This window comes from Erpetoichthys calabaricus, chromosome 17, assembly GCF_900747795.2.
Source record: "Erpetoichthys calabaricus chromosome 17, fErpCal1.3, whole genome shotgun sequence".
Classification (NCBI taxonomy): domain Eukaryota; kingdom Metazoa; phylum Chordata; class Cladistia; order Polypteriformes; family Polypteridae; genus Erpetoichthys; species Erpetoichthys calabaricus.
The window spans coordinates 79,141,877-79,162,576 of record NC_041410.2 but is presented as its reverse complement, the minus strand read 5'-3'; the positions used below and the strand labels follow the sequence as shown (position 1 = coordinate 79,162,576).

General features: G+C 40.2%; 1 protein-coding gene across 1 annotated transcript in view; it reads right to left on the bottom strand.

Annotated features, from left to right (window-relative positions):
* Nucleotides 1-20,700, bottom strand: part of atp1a3b (ATPase Na+/K+ transporting subunit alpha 3b) — a 56,970-nt gene that overhangs the window by 21,808 nt on the left and 14,462 nt on the right. The window contains exons 9-12 of the mRNA XM_028823798.2: nucleotides 20,408-20,606; nucleotides 19,979-20,223; nucleotides 16,029-16,221; nucleotides 14,560-14,872 (exon numbers count right to left, since the gene is read on the bottom strand). Coding sequence (XP_028679631.1) covers nucleotides 14,560-14,872; nucleotides 16,029-16,221; nucleotides 19,979-20,223; nucleotides 20,408-20,606 — 950 coding nt within the window. The remainder of the gene's footprint in view (nucleotides 1-14,559; nucleotides 14,873-16,028; nucleotides 16,222-19,978; nucleotides 20,224-20,407; nucleotides 20,607-20,700) is intronic.

Here is a 20,700-nt window from a genome sequence, read left to right as displayed (position 1 = left end):
CACGTGCTAGTGCTTGGGCTACTGCAGCAGGTCTCACCGGTACGTCAGGAGTCAGAGTGAGATAAAAGAGAAAATTATGACAGAAAATGTTAACGAAAACTCGAAAAACATTAGTGTTACCGAAAAAGACACTAAAGGACACAGCCCAAGGCTCAAAAGACGAGAGAGTAACATTGTGACCTGCCACAAAGCAACTTTAATAAAACCCGAGGCAGTGGACAGACTGGCCTTCCTTGCCTGCATCCTGTGGTAGGGAAACATCTGGTCCAAAACACTGAGAGCACTGGGAGGCAGTACTGCACTCGTGGGGATCTCTTGGGCCTTTCTTTTTTGTGTCTTGGAGCAAAAGCTGACCACAACTGAGTGAATATGTCAATTTTCGTTATGTTCTCCTTTGTTTAAACTTGAAAGCTACTTTTATTTGAACTGAAAATTTATAATTTTTTTGTCTATTTATTTGTCCATTTGTTTCCCAACAGTTTGAATCTATACCAAGGAAAGGATACTGTATAGAGGTAGGTTGTTTGAGATTTTATTTTGTATTAATGCCTACTTTATTTATTTGGAACTGACCAAAGAATTTACTTTATGTTCTCCTGTAAAAGATTTTAAGATTCTAGTTTTAGATTTAAGATTTTAGAATTACTGCGGTGGATTGGCACCCTGCCCGGGATTGTTTCCTGCCTTGTGCCCTGTGTTGGCTGGGATTGGCTCCAGCAGACCCCCGTGACAATGTGTTCGGATTCAGCAGGTTGGAAAATGGATGGATGGATGGATTTAAGAATTAAGAGTTTACTTATTTATTTGGAGTTGATCAACAAATGTAGTGTGTTCTGTAAAACTTGAATGCTTTTGACCGAGACTTTTTTATTTTGGATTACTTATTTTATTTATATGGAATTAACCAAATAATTTAGTTGTGCATTTTGTTTGTGTTCTCCTCTAACGCTTCTGACACATTAAATTAAAATTTTAGTTTATTATATATACCTATTTTATTTACTTGAAATAAAGTTGTTTTACAGTACATACATTATGTCATGTTTGACTTCTGACAGAAAATTCTGACTTAAGTATCGGAAGAGTAAAAAGGAACCTTTACGCTTGACAGAAATAGTGATTTGATTTATATCGTGATATATATCTATCAACTGATATGAAGAAAATGATTGTGTTAAGATTTTTTTCCATATCGCCCAGCCCTACCGTGGAGACACAAGTAGGTTCTACTGCAATCCACATATTTAATGGCATATACAGGGGGTCTGCCATAAAATGAGCCCCTCTTACAGTCACCAGGATGGAATACATACAAGTAGAGTTTGCACATGCATTATGAATCAGTTGTGAGGCTAAAACTGTGAGCCCTTGAATGAATGGAGAATCTGGCAGCAGATTGATAACAGCAGCTCATGTCTGGCGTTGAAACATTCAGACTCTGTCGATGGCGTTACAGGATTCTAAAGCAGTGAGCTTCTCCTTGTCAGCCTTTTCTGCTTGCTCAAGTCAAAGATTTTATTGCCCACATGCCTCTGGTGGATACTCACTTCTCTATAGCTTAGTTATTTAAAAGGTATTATTTATTACATACATACCACTTTTAGTATTTTGAGATAACGTCCTATTTTTGTTATCATATTTCTTGCTCCTTTTAATCCCTTTGTAATTTTAAAGCTTTCCTTTTATGGGTGGCTCAGTGGGCACTGCCAACACCTCACAGCACTAGAAGATTACATAATGTTCTCAGAATCACTTGATTTAACTCAGGGTCACAGAAGGACTGGACACAAGCCAGGAATCAGCCTTACACTAAGTGCCAATGCACACATTTATATGGATTAAAATGAACCTGATGTAACTGTCTTTGGGATGTGGGTAGAATACCAGAGGTCATTGAAGAACAACCACATGGACACCGGAGACAAACTCCGTACTAACAACATCCAGGCCCAGGACAGGGATTTGTGAGGTGGCAGCACTAACCACCGTGCCACCCAGCTCTAAGACAAGCCTTCCGGAAACAGATGGAGTCTGCATGGTCTCCTTGTGTGTGTGTTGCTTTTATTTTTACAGTTTTACAGACATCCATGCAGATTGGTGGAGAGTGGGAGTGCATTGGAGCGTGTCCTGTGATGGACAGAAAATAACAGATCTAAACACATGCTTGGACGCACAACAAGCCCACTATCGACAAATTCGTCTTTCACAGTGACTTGGCTAAACCTTAACATAGATAGTTTCATTTAAGGATAATCATCCATCCATCCATTACCCAACCAGTTATATCCTAACTACAGGGTCACGGGGGTCTGCTGGAGCCGTTCTGAGCCAACACAGGGCGCAAGGCAGGAAACAAACCCTGGACAGGGCGCCAGCCCACCGCAGGGAGGATAATCATTTAAAATGAAAATTTTGAAATTATTCAAAGTCCTCCAGGGATACCACTTGGTGACAGGCTTTTACATTGGGTGAATTCTGCTTTTCTAGCCTCAGGAAGAAGAAACATGGAATAGTCAGATATAAGTGGCCGACATCCTTGCAGCTTTCAAGCAGTGCTTTTTTAAAGTGGTGGTACAGTGGCTAGTGCTGTTGTTCCATGGATCTAGAGTTCTGCAGTTTGAATCTGTGCCAGGCAGCTGCATGTGTGGAGTTAGCATATTCTCTCCTTAGCTGCATTTCTTCACAGCACTCGGATTTCCTCCCACATCCCACAGATGAGTATAGCAGGTATGTTTTTTGAGTTCTTAAATATAGATACTGTATATGATTTAAAAATAGTTGAATGTAACACAGAGAAAGTTATTCAAAAGAAACTTTGCTGTTACGTTAATGTGCTTCACTTACTAATCAGCCATATTCCAACTCTTGTTCCATCTGTTCTCAAGGGAGCATGTGACAATTAATAATAACTAAAACATAAACTAACATACAACTATATAAGATGAGAGAGGTAAGGTGCATGCGCTGATAGCGTGTTGCCGCACCTGCCACATGACGAACCACCTGGATTGGGACTCGAGTGCAGCGGGTGACACCTCACTACCACAGTGGAACAGTGTCTGGAGTGCCAATCCTGCCACCAACCTCCAAGTTTTCCCTGCAAGTTTAAAGACCTGCTTGCAGGGCTGGATGCAGATTCATGTCACATCCAGGATGAAGCAAGTGCAGGTTAAGGGGCCTTGCTTAAAGGCCCAATGGAGTAGAGTTGCTTCTGGCATTTATGGGATTTGAACCGGCAACCTTCTAATTGCTGGCACAGATCCCTAGCCTCAGAGCCACCACTAAGGGAGTGTTTGAAAATTATCTATCATGACATCTTCCATTTTTTTTTTTTTAACTCTTTCAGGGCTGATGTCGACTTTTGTCATAAGGAGGACCTGATGATAATCGGTAATCAACTGTAAACTGTGATAAAACCAATCGTTACATTTTAGTTAGCTTCATTGGTTTTGACCGAGATTTCCTGCACTCCCGTGAGCAGCAAGGTGCAGACAATGGCAAAAATGGCACTGACATCTGGCGAGAGATCAAAGAGAATGAGTAAAGCAAAATACTCCGTGGACGACAAGTTGCCTGTTCTCTCTGAATTGGACTAAGACTTGTCGGACTCTGATTTTGATACAAGCGATCGAAAACGAATGAGGTTTTGCAGCTTCAGTTGATTGGTCCCCAGCTAATCATGGTGCTAAACAGATTCATGTAGCTGGCACTGTCTGCCTGGGAGGACTGCCACTTAACAATGATAAGAGGTAGAAACCAGATTGCAATGCACTGTGACCGTGACTGCTGCTGCTGCCCTGTGCAGCCATGTGAACACAACCTGGTAGCTTGCCTGCCGCACATTCTTGGCAAACTGGCAGCCACAGCATGCAGCAACAGACATTTTATGTTGATTTCTGTGTGAAGCCATTGCGTTTCAGAAAACAATGCTTTTTGGAAAAATATTCAGCCCTCAAAGAGTTAAACAAAAGTCCAGTACTCTGCCTGTTCAGTTTACACCTCTACACGGCTTTTCATTTCAGTAACAACTCACAGCCACATACATTACATTGCATTTTGACTTGTGCTGGCCTAAGTGTTCCAAACACATTTATTAACATTTAACATGTCTCTTATTAGTTTTCTTGGTGGTTTTAACACTCTTGATGATCTTCACTTGATTCTCTGACTGACTCTGGTGTTCAATAGGTTGATGTGGCCTTTCTTCTGTTTCATTGCCGCCCTTTGAATTTTCTGACTGTGATGTTTTATTTAAGATTATATCTCATCAATTTCTTCTAAGCAACATACCATCTTTTTTTTTTTCAATAATATACAATCTTGGTTGTACTTGTTCCTTAACTACTCCTTGTAAATTCCACGTTTTTGCTTTGCGCCCTCCCCAACCATAACCTATCGTCTGTCGGGGAGAAGCAAAAGCTTTAGATTTGTCAAAAATTTCGATCTCCGGTTTTTGATGGATCTCAACGTTTTAAGGTCCATCGATATCAAAAACATTGATATCTCGATGATGGGGGTGTGTCTGTGTGTCAGTTTCTTCAGGACAGTCTAGAGCTAAAATGGCTGGACAGAAAAACACGAAACTCAAAACTTAAGCCTGTTACAAGATGACGATGTGCTGATTAGTTTTTGAGCCAAATCGTGCAAGAGAAAGCAGGCATGGGGTCATCTAATTCTGCGATTAAGTATGAATTCTTCTAGTCAATTGCTATTGTAATGAATTATTTTATGATCAGAAAGAGAAGAAGTTGTGATCAGAAAGTGGCAAGTATTTACTGAAATGTTATTGAATTGTTCGGGTAACTCGGTTCCTACGTTGTAAAGCCTACTGACGCTCACATACATATTTTTTTGTTGGATTTTCCTTTACTGTGATCTCTTATCCTTTTTCCAGGTCTGGGCTCCTCTGTTATAATATATTTTGTGTTCTCTTTTCTGGTTTTTCTCTCCGTTTTCTCACTTCATCTTCCTTCCCAGACTTTAGCAGGTTCTCTTTCATCTGAAGGTTTAACCATGATCATCTTCCCATGATTAGCATTGCTGGGGAAGCTCCATTTTCCAAGAGGTGTACTACGATATACTAGGGGGCTCTGGTAAAAATCATCTCCGCTCTCTTTAGATTTCTTTGTGAGATGTTTAGTTGTTTGAACAGATGTTTCTAAAAGTCCATCAGGCTGGGGAAAGTTTGGCTTTGATATGTTATGTATAAAATCCCTTTCCTCTTTACAATAAAAATTAATAAATAAAATTTTTAAAAAATCCCTTTCCTCTGCAAAGGTTTTGAACCCTGATGTGGCACTCAATATCTGCAAACAAAAGCTTTCAAGCATTTTATGACTGCTTCACTGTTTGTGCTATTCAATACTTTTCAGAATACGCACACGAGTAATCAGTGACCAGTTTCTTTCTCATGACACTGAAACATACCAAGACCTACTTTTTTGTTATGGCCTCTCTGGTACAGAATGAGATTTTATTTGCTCTGCAGGATTACTAGGTCTGAATTTTAGGTGTACTGAACATATTTTTACTTCATTAGAACATTAGACCAGACAAGAAAAGGCCATTCAAGCCTTACAAAGCTCACCAGTCCTATCCACTTAATTCTTCCAAAATAACATCAAGTTGAGTTTTGAAGGTCCCTAAACTCTTACTGTCTGCCACACTACTTGGTAGCTTATTCCATGTGTCTGTTGTTCTTTGTGTAAAGAAAAACGTCTTAATGTTTATGCGAAATTTACCCTTAACAAGTTTCCAACTGTGTTCCCTTGTTCTTTTTAAACTCATTTTAAAGTCAGTCTTGATCCACTGTATTGACTCGCTTCATAATTTTAAACACCTCAATCACGTCTCCTCTTAATCTTTCTTTTGCTTACACTAAAATCAATCTTTCCTCATAACTCGTCCCCTGTAGCCCTGGACTCAGCCTAGTCGCTCTTCTCTGCACCTTTTCTTGTGCTGCTGTGTCCTTTTTGTAGCCTGCAGATCAGTATTCCAGATGAGGCCTCATCAGTGTGTTATAAAGGTTGAGCAGAACCTCTTGTGACTTGTACTCCACACATCAAGGCGCTATATAACTTAACATTCTGTTTGCCTTCTTAATGGCTTCTGAACACTGTCAGGAAGTTAATAGTGTTGAATCCTAAATCCTTCTCATAAGGCATCTTTAAATTTTCAGACCGCCCATTGTGTATTCAAACCTAAAAGTTTTACTTCCTATGTGCAATACTTTACATTTACTGACGTTAAAATTTCATCTTTCACAATCTGCCCAAGCCCGTATGCCGTCCAAGTCCTTCTCTATAGATTCAAAGGATATGAGATTATCTGCCAATCTGCCTATCTTGGTATCTTCTTCAGACTTGACCAGCTTGTTACTTATATTCCTATGCTAATAATTTATATATATTAAAAATAGCAGCGGCCCCAGCACTGACCCCTGAGAGTCACCACTCTTCACATCACCAATTTCAGATAAGGTTCCTTGCACCATAACCCTCTGCTTCCTGGGTTTTTGCCTAAAATTACATCTTGGTCCATTGTATGATCTCATGTGCCCTTTTCTTGAGCATTTCAATTTTTAGATGCCCTTCATGGATATTTTATAGCATCTACTTTCTTAATGATGCTGCTATCACAATTTTACCACCTTGGTAGATAATTCCATCCACATCTGGAAGATCTGCTCAGCACTCACTTACTTCTGGGTTAGAATCTTGCTTGTTTTCTGGCCATCCTTGAATGATTACTTCTTTCAGTTTCTGCATTGTTTCATTTCTTCCTGTCTCTGTTTTGATAAGCTGTGTTCTGCTGTATGGCAAAGGCATTGCTGTGCCCACCATATCCTCATACAGTATGTTTCTATTACCTCTGAGATCCTCTCTTCATGCCTATACTTTTCATTTACTGCTCTTGTATGGGGGTCAGCTGTAAACATCAATCTGCCTGGAGTGAATGTTACATCATGCTTTGTATACGTAGTGGACGGTCATTAAGAGATTTATTAAACAAAGCAATTAATGGTTTGCGATCTGTTTCAACTATCACCGCTTATCCAGAAATAAACTGATGAAAACATTCACAAGTGATCCTCCATTTGTGAATATCTACTGTCTGCTGCATTAAGTACTGTAGTACTGTACATACATTCACTACTGTTTCCCATGTTTCTTTCATGCTTTTGCAGTAGCAAAGCTCCTAATCCATACTGTGAGGCATTAGATTAAGTCTTGACTGGTTTATGAGGATTACAGAACTTTAACACGTGCTCTGTCTAATAGTTCCTTAACTTCATCGCAGGCACTCTCTTGCTCATGATTCCAAGTTCATTCCACATTTTTCTTAGTCAGATGCGCCAATATATTGGACAGATTTGGAATAAATCTGGTAAGTTCATTAAGCATGCCCATGAATCTCTGTGTGTTTTCCTGCACTGAGGCCTTCATATATTTTCAATAGCAGACACTTTATAGATGGTTCAGGTTTTCCTCCCTCACTGCTCAACATATTTCCTATGAATGTTATTTACTTTACTCCTATCATACATTTTTTTTTGGTTTCTCTTTACTCCTATCATACATTTTTTTTTGGTTTCTCTTTAAATTTGCTGCTCTTGCAGTATCCAGTACATGCTATTCTTTTGAAGATCCCCATACAATTATGTCGTTCATAGAGGTGTCAACTTCATGTAAATGTTCAAAAATCTTGCAGACTGTTTTGTGATAGACCACTGGTGCTAATGCTATACCAAAAGGCAGTCTCAGAAATCGACATCTTACAAAAGGGGTATTAAATGTGCACAATTTAGACTCATCCAATTTTTATCTAGCAGCATCATCAAATTTACTGAAATATTTTATACTTACAAACTATGCCATCATTTCTTTTCTTCTTGTTTGAGTCTGAAATGGAAGCTTGAAATATTCCCCCCTTGGGTATCTTGATTCTGGTCTCTCGAAACTAAACACATTCTTACTTTACAATGCTTCTTTTCTACAATTACGAGAGAGCTCACAAATTCAGTAGGTTCCTCATCTTTCTTGATTACGATCATGCTCTTCATTCTGTCCAGGTCAGTTTTTGCTTCAGGGCAAACAGGACCTTTCAGCAGGGGTGTATGACAGGAGTTATGCTTTTGTCTGTGCTTATCTTGTGTTCCTGGTAAGACGGCCAAGTCCTTTAAGTAGCTTACTGTAATCTTACAGCAGAGTTTCATTTTCTGCATTGCCCTCTACATTAACTCTTGTATACATGGGACTTTCAAACAATAATATTATATCCTTAAAGTGTCTTTAGCGACCCGACATATGTTAATATTGAAATCAAGCCACAAATAACCATACCTGTCGAAACTGTTATGAAAACTCTTCTTTGAATACTTTACTTCGTTTTAAACTAATACTTAATTACTTTTAAATAAAGTAGACAGTCATAGCCTGCTACTCAGCAACTCTGTGAACTCTTCTGGCCCAGGATATTCTGCGTCTAATGGCATCAGACAAATGACTCTACACTGCCTTTCTCTGTTGTCCATCGTTTGTCTCCCTGCTTGTGGTGTTATGGGTCCACAGCTCTTCTAGCAAAGGCCGTTTTGTTTTAAATAACTAATCGCCGCGCTCGCAGCTTAGCGAGGGGGCATGGTGGCTGTAGCATGCCGCAGGGTGATCTGCGGTGTGGGCGTTTCTCGCCTAAGTGCACAGGTGAGAAACTGCCCACATCCGTGATTGTTCCTGTGGCTAATGGGCTGCAGCTGCTATGTCCTCTCCGTATATATAGAGAAGCGCGAGCCGGTTAAGGGGAGGAAGAACAAAAAAAAGGTAAAAGAGAGAAAAAGAAGGAAAGAGGGAAAGGGAGGTAGCAGGAAGCAGGTGGAGAAAGCCGATGTGAGGAAGGAGAGCGAGCGAGTGAGCGAGAGCAGGCTCGTATTAGAGAAAGCAGGCAGCTGGGGCTGAGAAAGCGGTCGCTCCAAGTGAGCGACTAAGTAGCTGGAGTGACCAGTGGAGGAATCGACTTGACCGCTGCTAGGAGCGGGAGTCGAGGAGGCTTTGGGCTTGTGTATCCCCAGCGTGAGCGCCTTGGCCGCTGGGAAATATCCCAAGTCTCGGTCCAGTTGGGAGCCCAACGAAGCTAAGGATCGGAGGGCTACCGGACCTGATTGAAGGGCAGCTGATCCTGCAGGTAGGCGACTCTCCTGTAGAGCAGACCAGATGGGAGTAGCAGGGGAGCCGCCAGGGTAAAGGAAGACACCGGGCTTTATAACTTTAAAGGATTGCTTCTTGGTGGATTTTTAATCTCGTTATTTTTAGAAGAGTTTTTCTATTTATTAATTTTAACCTCCACGTTTCATTTAATGGATTATTTATTTATTTAATGAAAACCTTTGAATGCATTACTGCACTTGCCTTTGCACTTTGGATTTGTTATAAATAAAAGCACTTTGCACTTTTAAACCATCCCCTTCTTCATTGTTATTGCCTCACTGTCTAGCTCATCAGTGACATTACCGACGGTGATGGGTTCAAGGGCTCCCTAACAGATGAGGGGAGCATGGAGCTGAACCCGCATCGTCACACTGCTGCATGCCTCTCAGTCTCTCTCTGACTTGTCATCTGCCATCAACAACAGGGACTCTTTCAAGAGCCTATGCTGAAACCCATCAGTGACACTTCTCTTATCTCCCTAAACTCATAAATACCAAACAAATGACCAACAGAAATGCAGCTGTAACGGCACCTTCTGTGTTTTTTGTCCACTTTTGCTTCTCTATGAATCTGTGCTTCTCTATGAATCTGTATCAGGTGATGTGGCATATGCTGTTTTACTTTGTGCAGCTGCTGCAACTGCTTGCCCCCTTCATCGTCAACTTCCTCCTTTAAGCTCTGTCCCTGTACAATTCCTGGCCCCAACATTCATGATCTGATGGTATCAGAAGTGTCACTCTGCATTGCATCTCTGACTTGTAATCTGCTATTGACGACAGAGGCTGTTTCAAGGGCTTGCTGTGCTGATAACGCAGTGGAATTTCTTATCTCTTACCTCTGTAAACTCATAAACACTTACATAAAAAGTAACAAGATAGAAATGCAGCTGTAATGAACACATATAGATACAAAGAAATCTTTAAAAAAGCATGTTTTGTTTGAGTGCTGTTTAAAAACACAGCACTTAAAATGTACAGGAAAAATAACTGACCCTTTACCGCATTCAGGGTCACTCTAGCAACTCTATAGATTTAGGGCAAATAAATGATCATAATAAAATAATTTTAAACTATTTTTTAAGATGTTTCTGGAAGTAACCTTTTGAAGAAATGAATGAGGCATACCTGGGGAACTGCGTCCACACTATATCATATGACCCCATGAAAGCCGTAAACATGACTTCACGGGTCACTAGTGACCCAAGGCATGTATACAAGAGTTATAGTAAGCAGTCTTTCAATCAAGTTCATTTTGTCACAAACAGACAATCCTAAAACGGTTTGAACATCTTTTGGCTCTGCAATAAATGTAAATATTTTTCAAATTTGTAAAGAACCCTAGCTATACATCACACATTTACGGGCACTAAATATTCAGTAACCTGTACTTCTGTTTCGGGCAGACATGGTCTGGGCTGGCTGCAGCTTTCTGTATTCTTTTTCAGGCACGATGTTCACTTGTGCTCCTGAATCTAATTTACTGCAAATGAAAACTGCATTGTTCACTTGAACTGGGAGAATCCATTCTTTCCTTCTGCCTTTTAGTTCAGTTAATGCATTTACATAAAATTCCTCCACATTTAATTGGATAAAGTGCCTTTGAGGATGGCGCATTGCAGTTTTAAATCTGCTTTTATTTTTATACTGAAGTTTGTCCTGCAATGACATGCAAAAAAGTTGGATGCAAGGCAGCGAGAGTTCTACACAGGAAAGTGTCAGTTTTCAATGCGTTGTTTGGGAAGTGCCTTGTCATGGAAAAAATTAAAACGACCATCTGATGAAAATTACAATTAATAACCAAGCTGCTATTATTTAAAACCAAACAAAAAAACGCCCATGTTGCATTTCAAACTATTTGGGGTAGGTGACAAATGACAGCCACTGACTGCCAAAACACACATGCAACACAAACTGCCATCCACATTTTGAGTGTGTGCTTCATAATAAAAATAATACATTCTAGTGTTTATTCTTCTAGAAACTCCTGACCAGTTGACTTTGCATTATTATTATTACTAGAAAATGTCGACCTCTGGTCCTCCCAAGAGCATGGTTCCAGTCCCAGTAGTTCTCGAGAACCAGCAGGATGCTGCACTGCACGTGCTTCATCTTCCTATCCTTCCTAGTCGGTTTCTGGAATTTGCTTGAGGCCAGCAGGGGGTGCTAATCCTGTGGTCTGAAAGTGGATTCCAGTGCCCCAGTGCATTGATACGGACACTGTGCTGTAAAAGTGGTGGCGTCCTTCAGATGAGACATAAAACCATATGACTCTCTGTGGTCATAAAAGATCCTGAAGCGTAGGGTGTACCCTGAAGTCCAGATTAAACTGCCCACCACAGCCTGGTCATTCTGGACCCCTAATCATCCCCAGTTTGTAATTGTCTCTCTCTCACTACTTCAGCAGCTAACAACTACATGTGTGGTGAACGTGTTGGCGCAAAAATGGCTGCCGTTTCATCATCCAGGTGGATGCTACACTCATTGAAATGCTTTGAACAGTTAGAAAAGCACTATATAAATTTAAAAGAATTATTATTATTAGATGTTGCTATTCTTCTTCTTTCTGCTGTGTCACCTTCTTAATGAGTCTGCCTATGCATTTTTTCATAAGAAAGGTGTGAACCCTTTGCGGAGGTTGGCACATTTTTTTCCTTCACCAGTGCACATTATGCCATAAGCTTTCGATGAAGACCAAGATGTAGGTTCTAGCCCCAGTGGTTTGTGAGTAATCGCATGACAGATGGACACATCCCTTAGCATTTCTTATATATAGATTATTATTATTATCCATTAGACAAAGAGCCCGTTTCGACAACGTAAGATGAAATGGGCATGAGTGGAATAGTATAATATATAATAAGTATAAGCACCACAAACCTGATATAGGTGTATTGAATGAATGCGTAATTAGGCCTTGAGCTGTAGTCGAAATCGCCTTTCAGGCCTCTAGAGCTTTAATTAATCGAAGTCGCCTTTCTCTTTGAATTTTTGCGGCCGTAAATCTGCCACCTCCCGCGATGTTGGGGTTGGATGTCGGTCGAAGTCGCCTTTCTCTTTGAATTTTCGCGGCCGTAAATCCGCCACCTGCTGGATGTCGGTCTCGTAAGGTTTTTCGGGCAGCTGGGCAGAAGGCGACTGCGCATTCGGCTTCGGACAGACATGAGTGAGTGAGTGAGTGAGGAGACTGGCGAATTATGCATTAACATTAAGATAGTTTATTGTTATCCAGGTGGCATATAGCTTTAAACGTTTCTGCTTTTACTGAGAGGTGCTTGAAATGGCACTAGTGGAATTTAATGGTAGCATCTCATTGCAGCAATTGACCAGATAGTATAAACAGCAAATAATTCTGTAATCCAGAATTAAACATAATAATAATAATAATTCATCACATTTATATAGCGCTTTTCTAGGAAGCAAGAGACTGGACAACTGTACCAGTGATTGTTATCACGAGCAGTTCTATTTATACAAAACCTATGGACAGGGTGACCAGGAGCCAGGGCCTAATCCAGCAGCCCTGCGAGCATGATGGGTAGCAACCTTGTATAACCATTACATCACAGGGTACACACTGGGCCAGTTTAGAGTTGCCCACCAACTGATCTAACATAAACGTCTACATAGCTTTGGGAAGTGAGAGTAAAGCCACACAGGCATGGGGAGAATGGACAAACTCCTCACAATTAGGCTGGAATTCAAACCAAGCTGCAAAAGCACCCCATCTTAGGTCATGCTTGTTATATTTTAGTTTATATTGATGTATTTAGATAAATTACATTTCAGACAGTAGTTGCAATTATATGTCAGCTGAAAAATAATGAACAACTCTTTCTCTCCGTTACCCAAGTTATTAAAGTCATGTTTTTCACAGCACAGGGTCTCCCTTATACACATTAGGTGGTGCCATCCTGTTGCTGTGAAACAGTTAAGCTGATGTCTCATTGCACGACTTCACCTCGTGCTCTATGTCAAATTTGCTGACTGTGGTTGCTGATCTCGTCGCCAGACTTTACTTTGTTAATTTATACGACTGACAATCTCTGAGCCTATCACATTTAGAGACAGCATGCTGACCTTCTAAGCACAGTTGAGCTGCCCTCTTTTGCGACAACCAAAAATGTACTGCCTGATGCTGCTGGGGCTGTACCAAGGTACAGCGAGTTCAAACACAATCTCTGATCATTGTCTTACTTTTTAATATCTTGTCGTGGTACATAAGATAGAAGAGGCCTCACCTCTGTTTGTGAGGTCCAAAAGACAAGCATTCCATACTCCTTGTCACTGCATTACTGTTATATTCATTGTACGTCTGGTTTGATTTTGCCAGAGCAAGCTGCAGACTTGTTGGAGTGAGTCACCTGGCATGTCACATTATGTGAATGGCTTCAGGGGAGCGTGCCATTGACTGCCTCTGACTTGCCAAGATTATCGCTAGAAAAGTCGTCAAATATGACACTGCTTTTACTTTTGTCATAAAAGTCTTATCTTACACCCATTATTGCCATTAAAGGTTAAAAATGGTCAAACTCAGTAAGAAGACTTGGGCCTGCTGAGCCTGGACTGTTTGGGAAACTGGTGCAGATGAAACCCTTGAACAGTGTGCAGAAAAGCAGGTGGTGCTGGGGTGGGGTGGGAGGGCCACTGGATGTCGGCTCTTTTTAATTAGAAACTCACTGTAAAACAATACTAGATAGACAGGACCTTACATCACAAGAATTAACCCTGTGCCCTCACTGGACAGCTAATTATTCATCACGAGAATCCAAAAAGGGTACAGCTGCAGAACCCAGTGGAGTCCAGAATTGATGTGAACACTTTAATGACAGGAGGAAGTGGCCAGAGTGAGAGATCAAGTGGAAGTAAGAAATCAGAGGACTCTGGGAAGTTCAGGTTGACACATGGGATGAGCAAGTGTTTTTCTTGCATTTACTGCTTTGTGTCATCCCCTCAGTGTGTGTGGTGGATGCTCACTTTTATTGTATAAATGAGCTTTGCACTCTCTCTCTGAAAGCTGCTACGAAGAGTCTGTCACGGAGCCAGTGGGAGTCTGCATGGTGGAGACAGAGACCTGGGCAGGCATAACCGGCTCGTATTCCAATTGGATAAAAATGCTTGTTATATTTCAAGTGCCTTGGCAGGGTGTTCGTCATGAATAAGGTTTGCTTGTGTGCCAAGTGGAGTGTATGTTGGCCCCCCTAACTAGCACAATGCTATTGACTGTTTACTAAGCTGGTGAGCCTTTCTTTGCATGGATATTTACTAACGTTACTAAAAGACGTGCATTTTGTCCGGGTATCAGACAGAACATTATGCACCCATCTGCCTTACTGATTAATCATTCAGTTTTTATGACATACCTGGGGTTCACCTGGCTGACAGGGATGTTCAGGCGTGCAGCAATGTCCTCAACTGTCTCATTGCCCTCAGAGATGATGCCAACTCCTTTGGCAATAGCCTTGGCTGTGATTGGGTGGTCACCCGTAACCATGATGACTTTGATTCCAGCCGATCGACACTTGCCTACGGCATCTGGTACTGCAGCACGTGGAGGATCAATCATGGACATGAGGCCCACAAAGCACAGGTTGTCAGTCTGGAAGTTGACATCGTCACAGTCAAATGCAAATCCTTTTGGATACTGGTCTTCTGGTAAAAACAAATGGCAAAAACCTGAAAAAGAAGGTGGATGGTGACTTGAAGGTCTACATCAAGGTGTCAAATGTCTTCAAGTTTTTGTTACATCCATGTTCTTAATTGGCAACCAATTACTGTTACTACTGCATCATCCTTATGTCTTAGTTCTAATTACCGTATATACTTGCGTATAAGTTGGGTCTTGAAACCCGAAAAAATCAATCATAAAATCGGATCCAGACTTATATGCCCGTTCAAAAATGCATCTTACGTTATTTTTTTTTTAACATCTCCTTGCTTCCTCCAATCTCACATCAGTTTCTCAGACACGTTAAATTTTGTTGCAGCAGTTACCAATTTCTTTCGCCACTTCAACAACTTTCAATTTAAAACCAGCTTCATATTTTCTTCTGATCGAACACTCAATCGTAGATAAGGGATGCTCTTACGATAAAGGTGTATGAGAGTGTTAGATATAAAAAACACAAAACAATGGAATCGTCGCGTCGGAATAGCTTGGGTATTACCAAACTATTACCAAACTATTGGACCAATAGTGTGAGTTTTCCGCATTCGACTTATACGACCAACATTATAAAATACCGGAAATTATATGGTAAAATCAAGCACCAGACTTATCCGCGGGAGAACTTAAACGCGAATATATACAGTAGGTGGTTTAATAAGATTCTCAGTTGTCTTACTTTTTTCCTTAACTGGAAGCCAAAACAAAAATGAGATCTTAAAATTCAGTTTCCGAGGACCACCATTTTCACTCCAACCAATCTCTTTATTAGAAGTCAATTCTGGATGTCAATGAAACACATGATTTAATTCTATGGCTTGTTACTGCTCTCTTCTGCCACACCAGACATTTCCAACTGTTGGATTTCCAAAGAGCAGCGTCAAAATGTTTTATGGACCAGACCAGATCAATATTTGTCATATTCCCACTTTTTCTTTCTGGCTCATGTGATCAACTTAGCTGGTAACTTGTTGGCTCCCTTTACACCTCCATATTATTTAGATGCACTCAAGTGTTCTGAATCTTGAAAAGCCAGCTAATTAAAATTAAAGAAAATACCTGCCATCAACAGGAGTAACTGATTATAAATTACGAAAGTTCCTGCCGCTACAGTAGCCCTCCAGGATTTGAGCTTGACAGCCCCGATTTTGTCCCCCTATTGCTCACCCAGCACTCTCTCTCCAAGACCTCCCAGCTCCAGATATGCATTCTGAAAAGCCTCCTTGAGCTCTTCATCTAATGGCTGTTCTTTGCCCTGCAGCAGGATCGTTGAGCAGCGATCAAGTATTCTCTCGGGGGCACCCTTCATCACAAGCAGGTAGCGGTTATCATTTGGATCTTCGGTTTCATGGACAGACAGCTGCAAGAAGGGAAAGACAATAAGGGTGATGCCAATAGGCTGGCTTCACAACACATTATGTAAGCGATTCTGTAGTGAATCATCACCAATAAAAGGTCCATGAGATTTTTCACTTTTTCTGATCCTTTTTACTTCAGTTTAGCTGAATTTGTAATTTGGTTTTACTAAAACAAGACCTTAAAAATCCCAGTCTGGCAATCTGCACGACACGTTTTTACTGGCTACAGCTAAATTAAAAATGATGATGTTGTTCATACTAATTAAGAGATTTTACAAACGTAAAAAAAACACTTCACCCTAGTAAGCATCAGTTACATTCTCTATAGCTTAATGTCTTGTTTTAAATGGCACAATTTTAGTGATTTACCAATACATCTACTGATGGTGGCACCTTTACAAGCACAGGCTCTAGTCTAGTCTAGCTAAGAAGGCCCAACCTACACGACTATGTTTTTATTTAAAGATGCAGATGTTAGTCTTCAACAGTACCCAACATCTGAAAAGACTTTTAAAAATGTTCTCCAGAGCTGTGCATTTCTGAAAACACTGCAGTGTGGACGGATGAAAACAAAACATTTTGAAAATACAGACACTAAATCAATTTATATTTATTATGTGGCCCTTCTCTGATTAGCTGCAGCTCATTGCAATGCCTCATTTCCTGATTGGTCACCCTTCATGGAATAAAACCATATTCCAATACAGAGAACACAGAGGCGCTGCTTTCCATGGCACTTGTTTGTTTTACTTGCCTGTACACATCTAAACTGCATGTTATACAGTTTGAATGCTGAATACATGGGCAAAAAGCAAATAATTTACCAGTCACTACAGTTTTGCAATAAATCCCTTCAAGGTAGACAATTCAACTTCCTGTTTGTGGTGATACGCTCATGCCCAATGTAGTGAAACAGCTGTGTCCTAGACATTGTCTGTCATTTTATTGTGGGTGGAAATGCTTCTGTAAACCATGTGGAAACATCAGTGTGGGCAGAAATTGATTTAATTTAAAAACGGTAACATAGTAAGGTGGATGTAACTAACCAATGGGCTTCTGTCTTTGATGACAGAGGACATGCTGATTATCGACACAGTGTAGTTATCAAAAGACAACTGGAGTAGAATACTTTCATCCTTTGGAAGAAGTCTTATGTGTACTTTGCTTTGATAAACGGTGTACTACTATTTTGGATGGAGAGATATGAGAGACACCATATAAGAGGTAGAACACCATATAATAGATAATAAAATAATATCATAGATAGATAGATATTGATGTTGTTATGCTATATTACCTCTTCTATACTATGTAATGTTATGTTACATTACAGTACCTCTTCTATGTTATGTTATGTTACTAATTTCCCCTTGGGATTAATAAAGTATCTATCTATCTATCTATCTATCTATCTATCTATCTATCTATCTATCTATCTATCTATCTATCTATCTATCTATCTATCTATCTATCTATCTATCTATCTACAGTATGTTACCTCATTTATTATGTTACGTCTTACTGTATATGATGTTATGTTAAATTACCTCTTCTATGTTATGTTACGTTATGTTATGTTATGAATGTAGACTCAGACATAATACAGACACTCTCACCAAGTAGCCTTCTTTGTCCCTCATAGAAGACATACATTCAGAAATGGTAGCAACATGAATATTGCTCAGTGTCATCAGGTGGACACAAAAACTTTCTTCAGCTAACAATTATTTTTTAATTTTGTTTTTTCTCTTTCCAGTTAAGGGAACTGTTAAGGAAATGTAATCAGTATGTGAAATTCCTTGTAGTAATCATGGGTCCCATTAGTGCTCTAGTGCTGGTTGAACACTGAAATCTTGCATGGGTACAATAAAATATATAATAAACTTGCTGTACACATGTTAAGTAGACAAATGGTATGAACAGATAGATAGATAGATAGATAGATAGATAGATAGATAGATAGATAGATAGATAGATAGATAGATAGATAGATAGATAGATAGATAGATAGATAGATAGATAGATAGATAGATAGATAGATAGATAGATAGATAGATAGATAGATAGATAATCACACATTCCCCTTTGAGGCTTTTCAGTGATGTAAATCTTGTTGACTTTCAAACTCCTAATATTACTTCCACTGCATATTTATAGATTTTGTTAAGAGTGTAGATATTCATTTCTCATCGGTTCCTAGGAGGATTCTAAGTGCTTAAATGACATTTGCATTCCCTGGCAATGCTCCTGCCCCACACAGAACACAATATTTAACAAATCAAGTCGCCTTAGGTCAAGGCAGAAATAACACTAAAAATAATAATGATCATACAAACAGGACCATGCCTTGAAATAACGAAATATGGAACGCTGAAAGGTTTTAACCTAAAAATTAAAACACGTTGGCTTGTACTCAATTGATGGATAGATCAATGAATTAAAATTTCGAATGAAAAACACAAGCTATTGTGCACGCACTGATTCATCTGTCTATCCTCAAACCCTATTAACACATTTCAGGTCATGGCGGTGGAGTCAACCCCACACCACTGGACACAAGGCAGGAGTCAATTCTGAACTGGATGCAAGTAAATCCCACCTATGCACAGTCACATTAAGCCAATTTAGTTTCAACAGTTAATACTACAGTCACATCTTTGAGGGGTTGGTGTAAAACCTAGAATACGCTGAGAAAAACCTACAAAAACAAAGGAAGAAAATACAAACTACAACTCTACAACTCTTCTTAAATTTCATATAATCGTTGAATGTCGGCCAACTTCTTGGACACCTTATAATGTCAAGTTTTTTGTTTCAGCTCAAATGGAAACAGAAGAGAAGACAGAACTTTGAATTAAAAAAATCAACTGAAATAAAAACTTAACATCAAAAGAGTCCCTAAAAGAAGCAGCCGGGGATGGCCTAATCGAAGGCACTATTTCTCTAAATTATCGGAATTCTAACTAACGCTAAAGTGCAAAAGTGCTGCTGCAAACTCCACTTCCATCAAACTGTGTACCATTACCATCTCATTTAACCTGCACGTGCTAAAGAGGAGACGAACCACACGACGAACCATCTCAGGATCCCAAATTAGGACTCAAGTATAGCTGTGCAATGGGTGACACCTCAGCACCACACTAGTTCAAATGGAAATGGAACAATGTGAGGTTTTGTACAGTGGCCAATCCTGCCACCAATCCCCCAGTTTTCCATGTAAGTTGGAGGACTTGCTTGCAGGGCTGGATGCAGCTTAATGTCATACCCAGGCCTTGCTCAGGGGCCCAACGGAGTGGAATCACTTCTGGCATTTATGGTGCAGAATCCCTTAGGTGAAGGAGCCAATAATCACAATTGCCACTAATATCAAACACAAAGGCCACATTAGAATATTTCTCATCTCATGGTCATAGCCACATTGATCTTACTGCTTCAAATTCAAAAATCTTACTGCTTCTAAGGAAAAAAAGAAGCTAAACTCACTCTCACACTAGGACCGCACATTTCTCCTGGTCTTAATGACTGACTAACTATTTAATCTCTCCCTTCATCTTCTCTAATGGCAGCTTTTTCATGCCTGCTCTCATCTTTCCTCCTTTTACCTGCCCTGGCTGTGTTCCCTTCCTCCCTCCTTTATATGCAGTCTGCTTTTTGCTTTTCAATTCCACACCTGATGAAGACTTTTTGGTGTGGAAATAAACCATTAACCGATAATCATAATGATGATAATGAAGACAATGCCACTGCTTGGCACATTACCTGGTACTTGTTTGTGGAGTTGAATGGAATCTCAGCAACCTTCTTATTCTTATCACGCATGGCCTTCACTGACCCACAAGACAGTTCTATACATTTGAGGAGTGCAGATTCAGATGCATCGCCAGCGACATCACGCTTCAGGATTGGCAAGTTTTCCTGGGCTGCTTTAAATACGGCTCGGTTACAGAGAGCTGCAATTTTAGCCAATGCAACCCAAGTCGGGGAGCTCTTGTCAAAGGAGGCACCTGTGGCAAAAATGGAAGAAGAATGACACTTCATGTTAGCAAAAGTGGAGAAAAAAGTCTTCGGATTTTGAGTGTCGCATTATGGAGCATGTTGAGTCAGCATTGATAGGATGGCCATTATAGCAGAACAGGTCGGAATGACAAAGAGGACCTGCGGCATTTAGAACACTTTTTTTTTATTTACCTGACTGGTCCTCTGTGGTGTCTGCTTCATGGATTTGGTTGTCAAACCACATGTGTGCTACAGTCATACGATTCTGGGTCAAGGTTCCTGTCTTATCTGAGCAGATGGTGGATGTGGAACCCAGGGTCTCCACAGCTTCCAAGTTTTTCACTAAACAGTTCTTTCGGGCCATTCTCTTAGCTGTCAGGGTCAAACACACCTAAGAGGATTGCAAGAAAAGCAATACAGACATGATGATGGATTCCTGTTTCCCGAGTGCCATACAAACTTAACAGAATGGCAACCTAGCAATG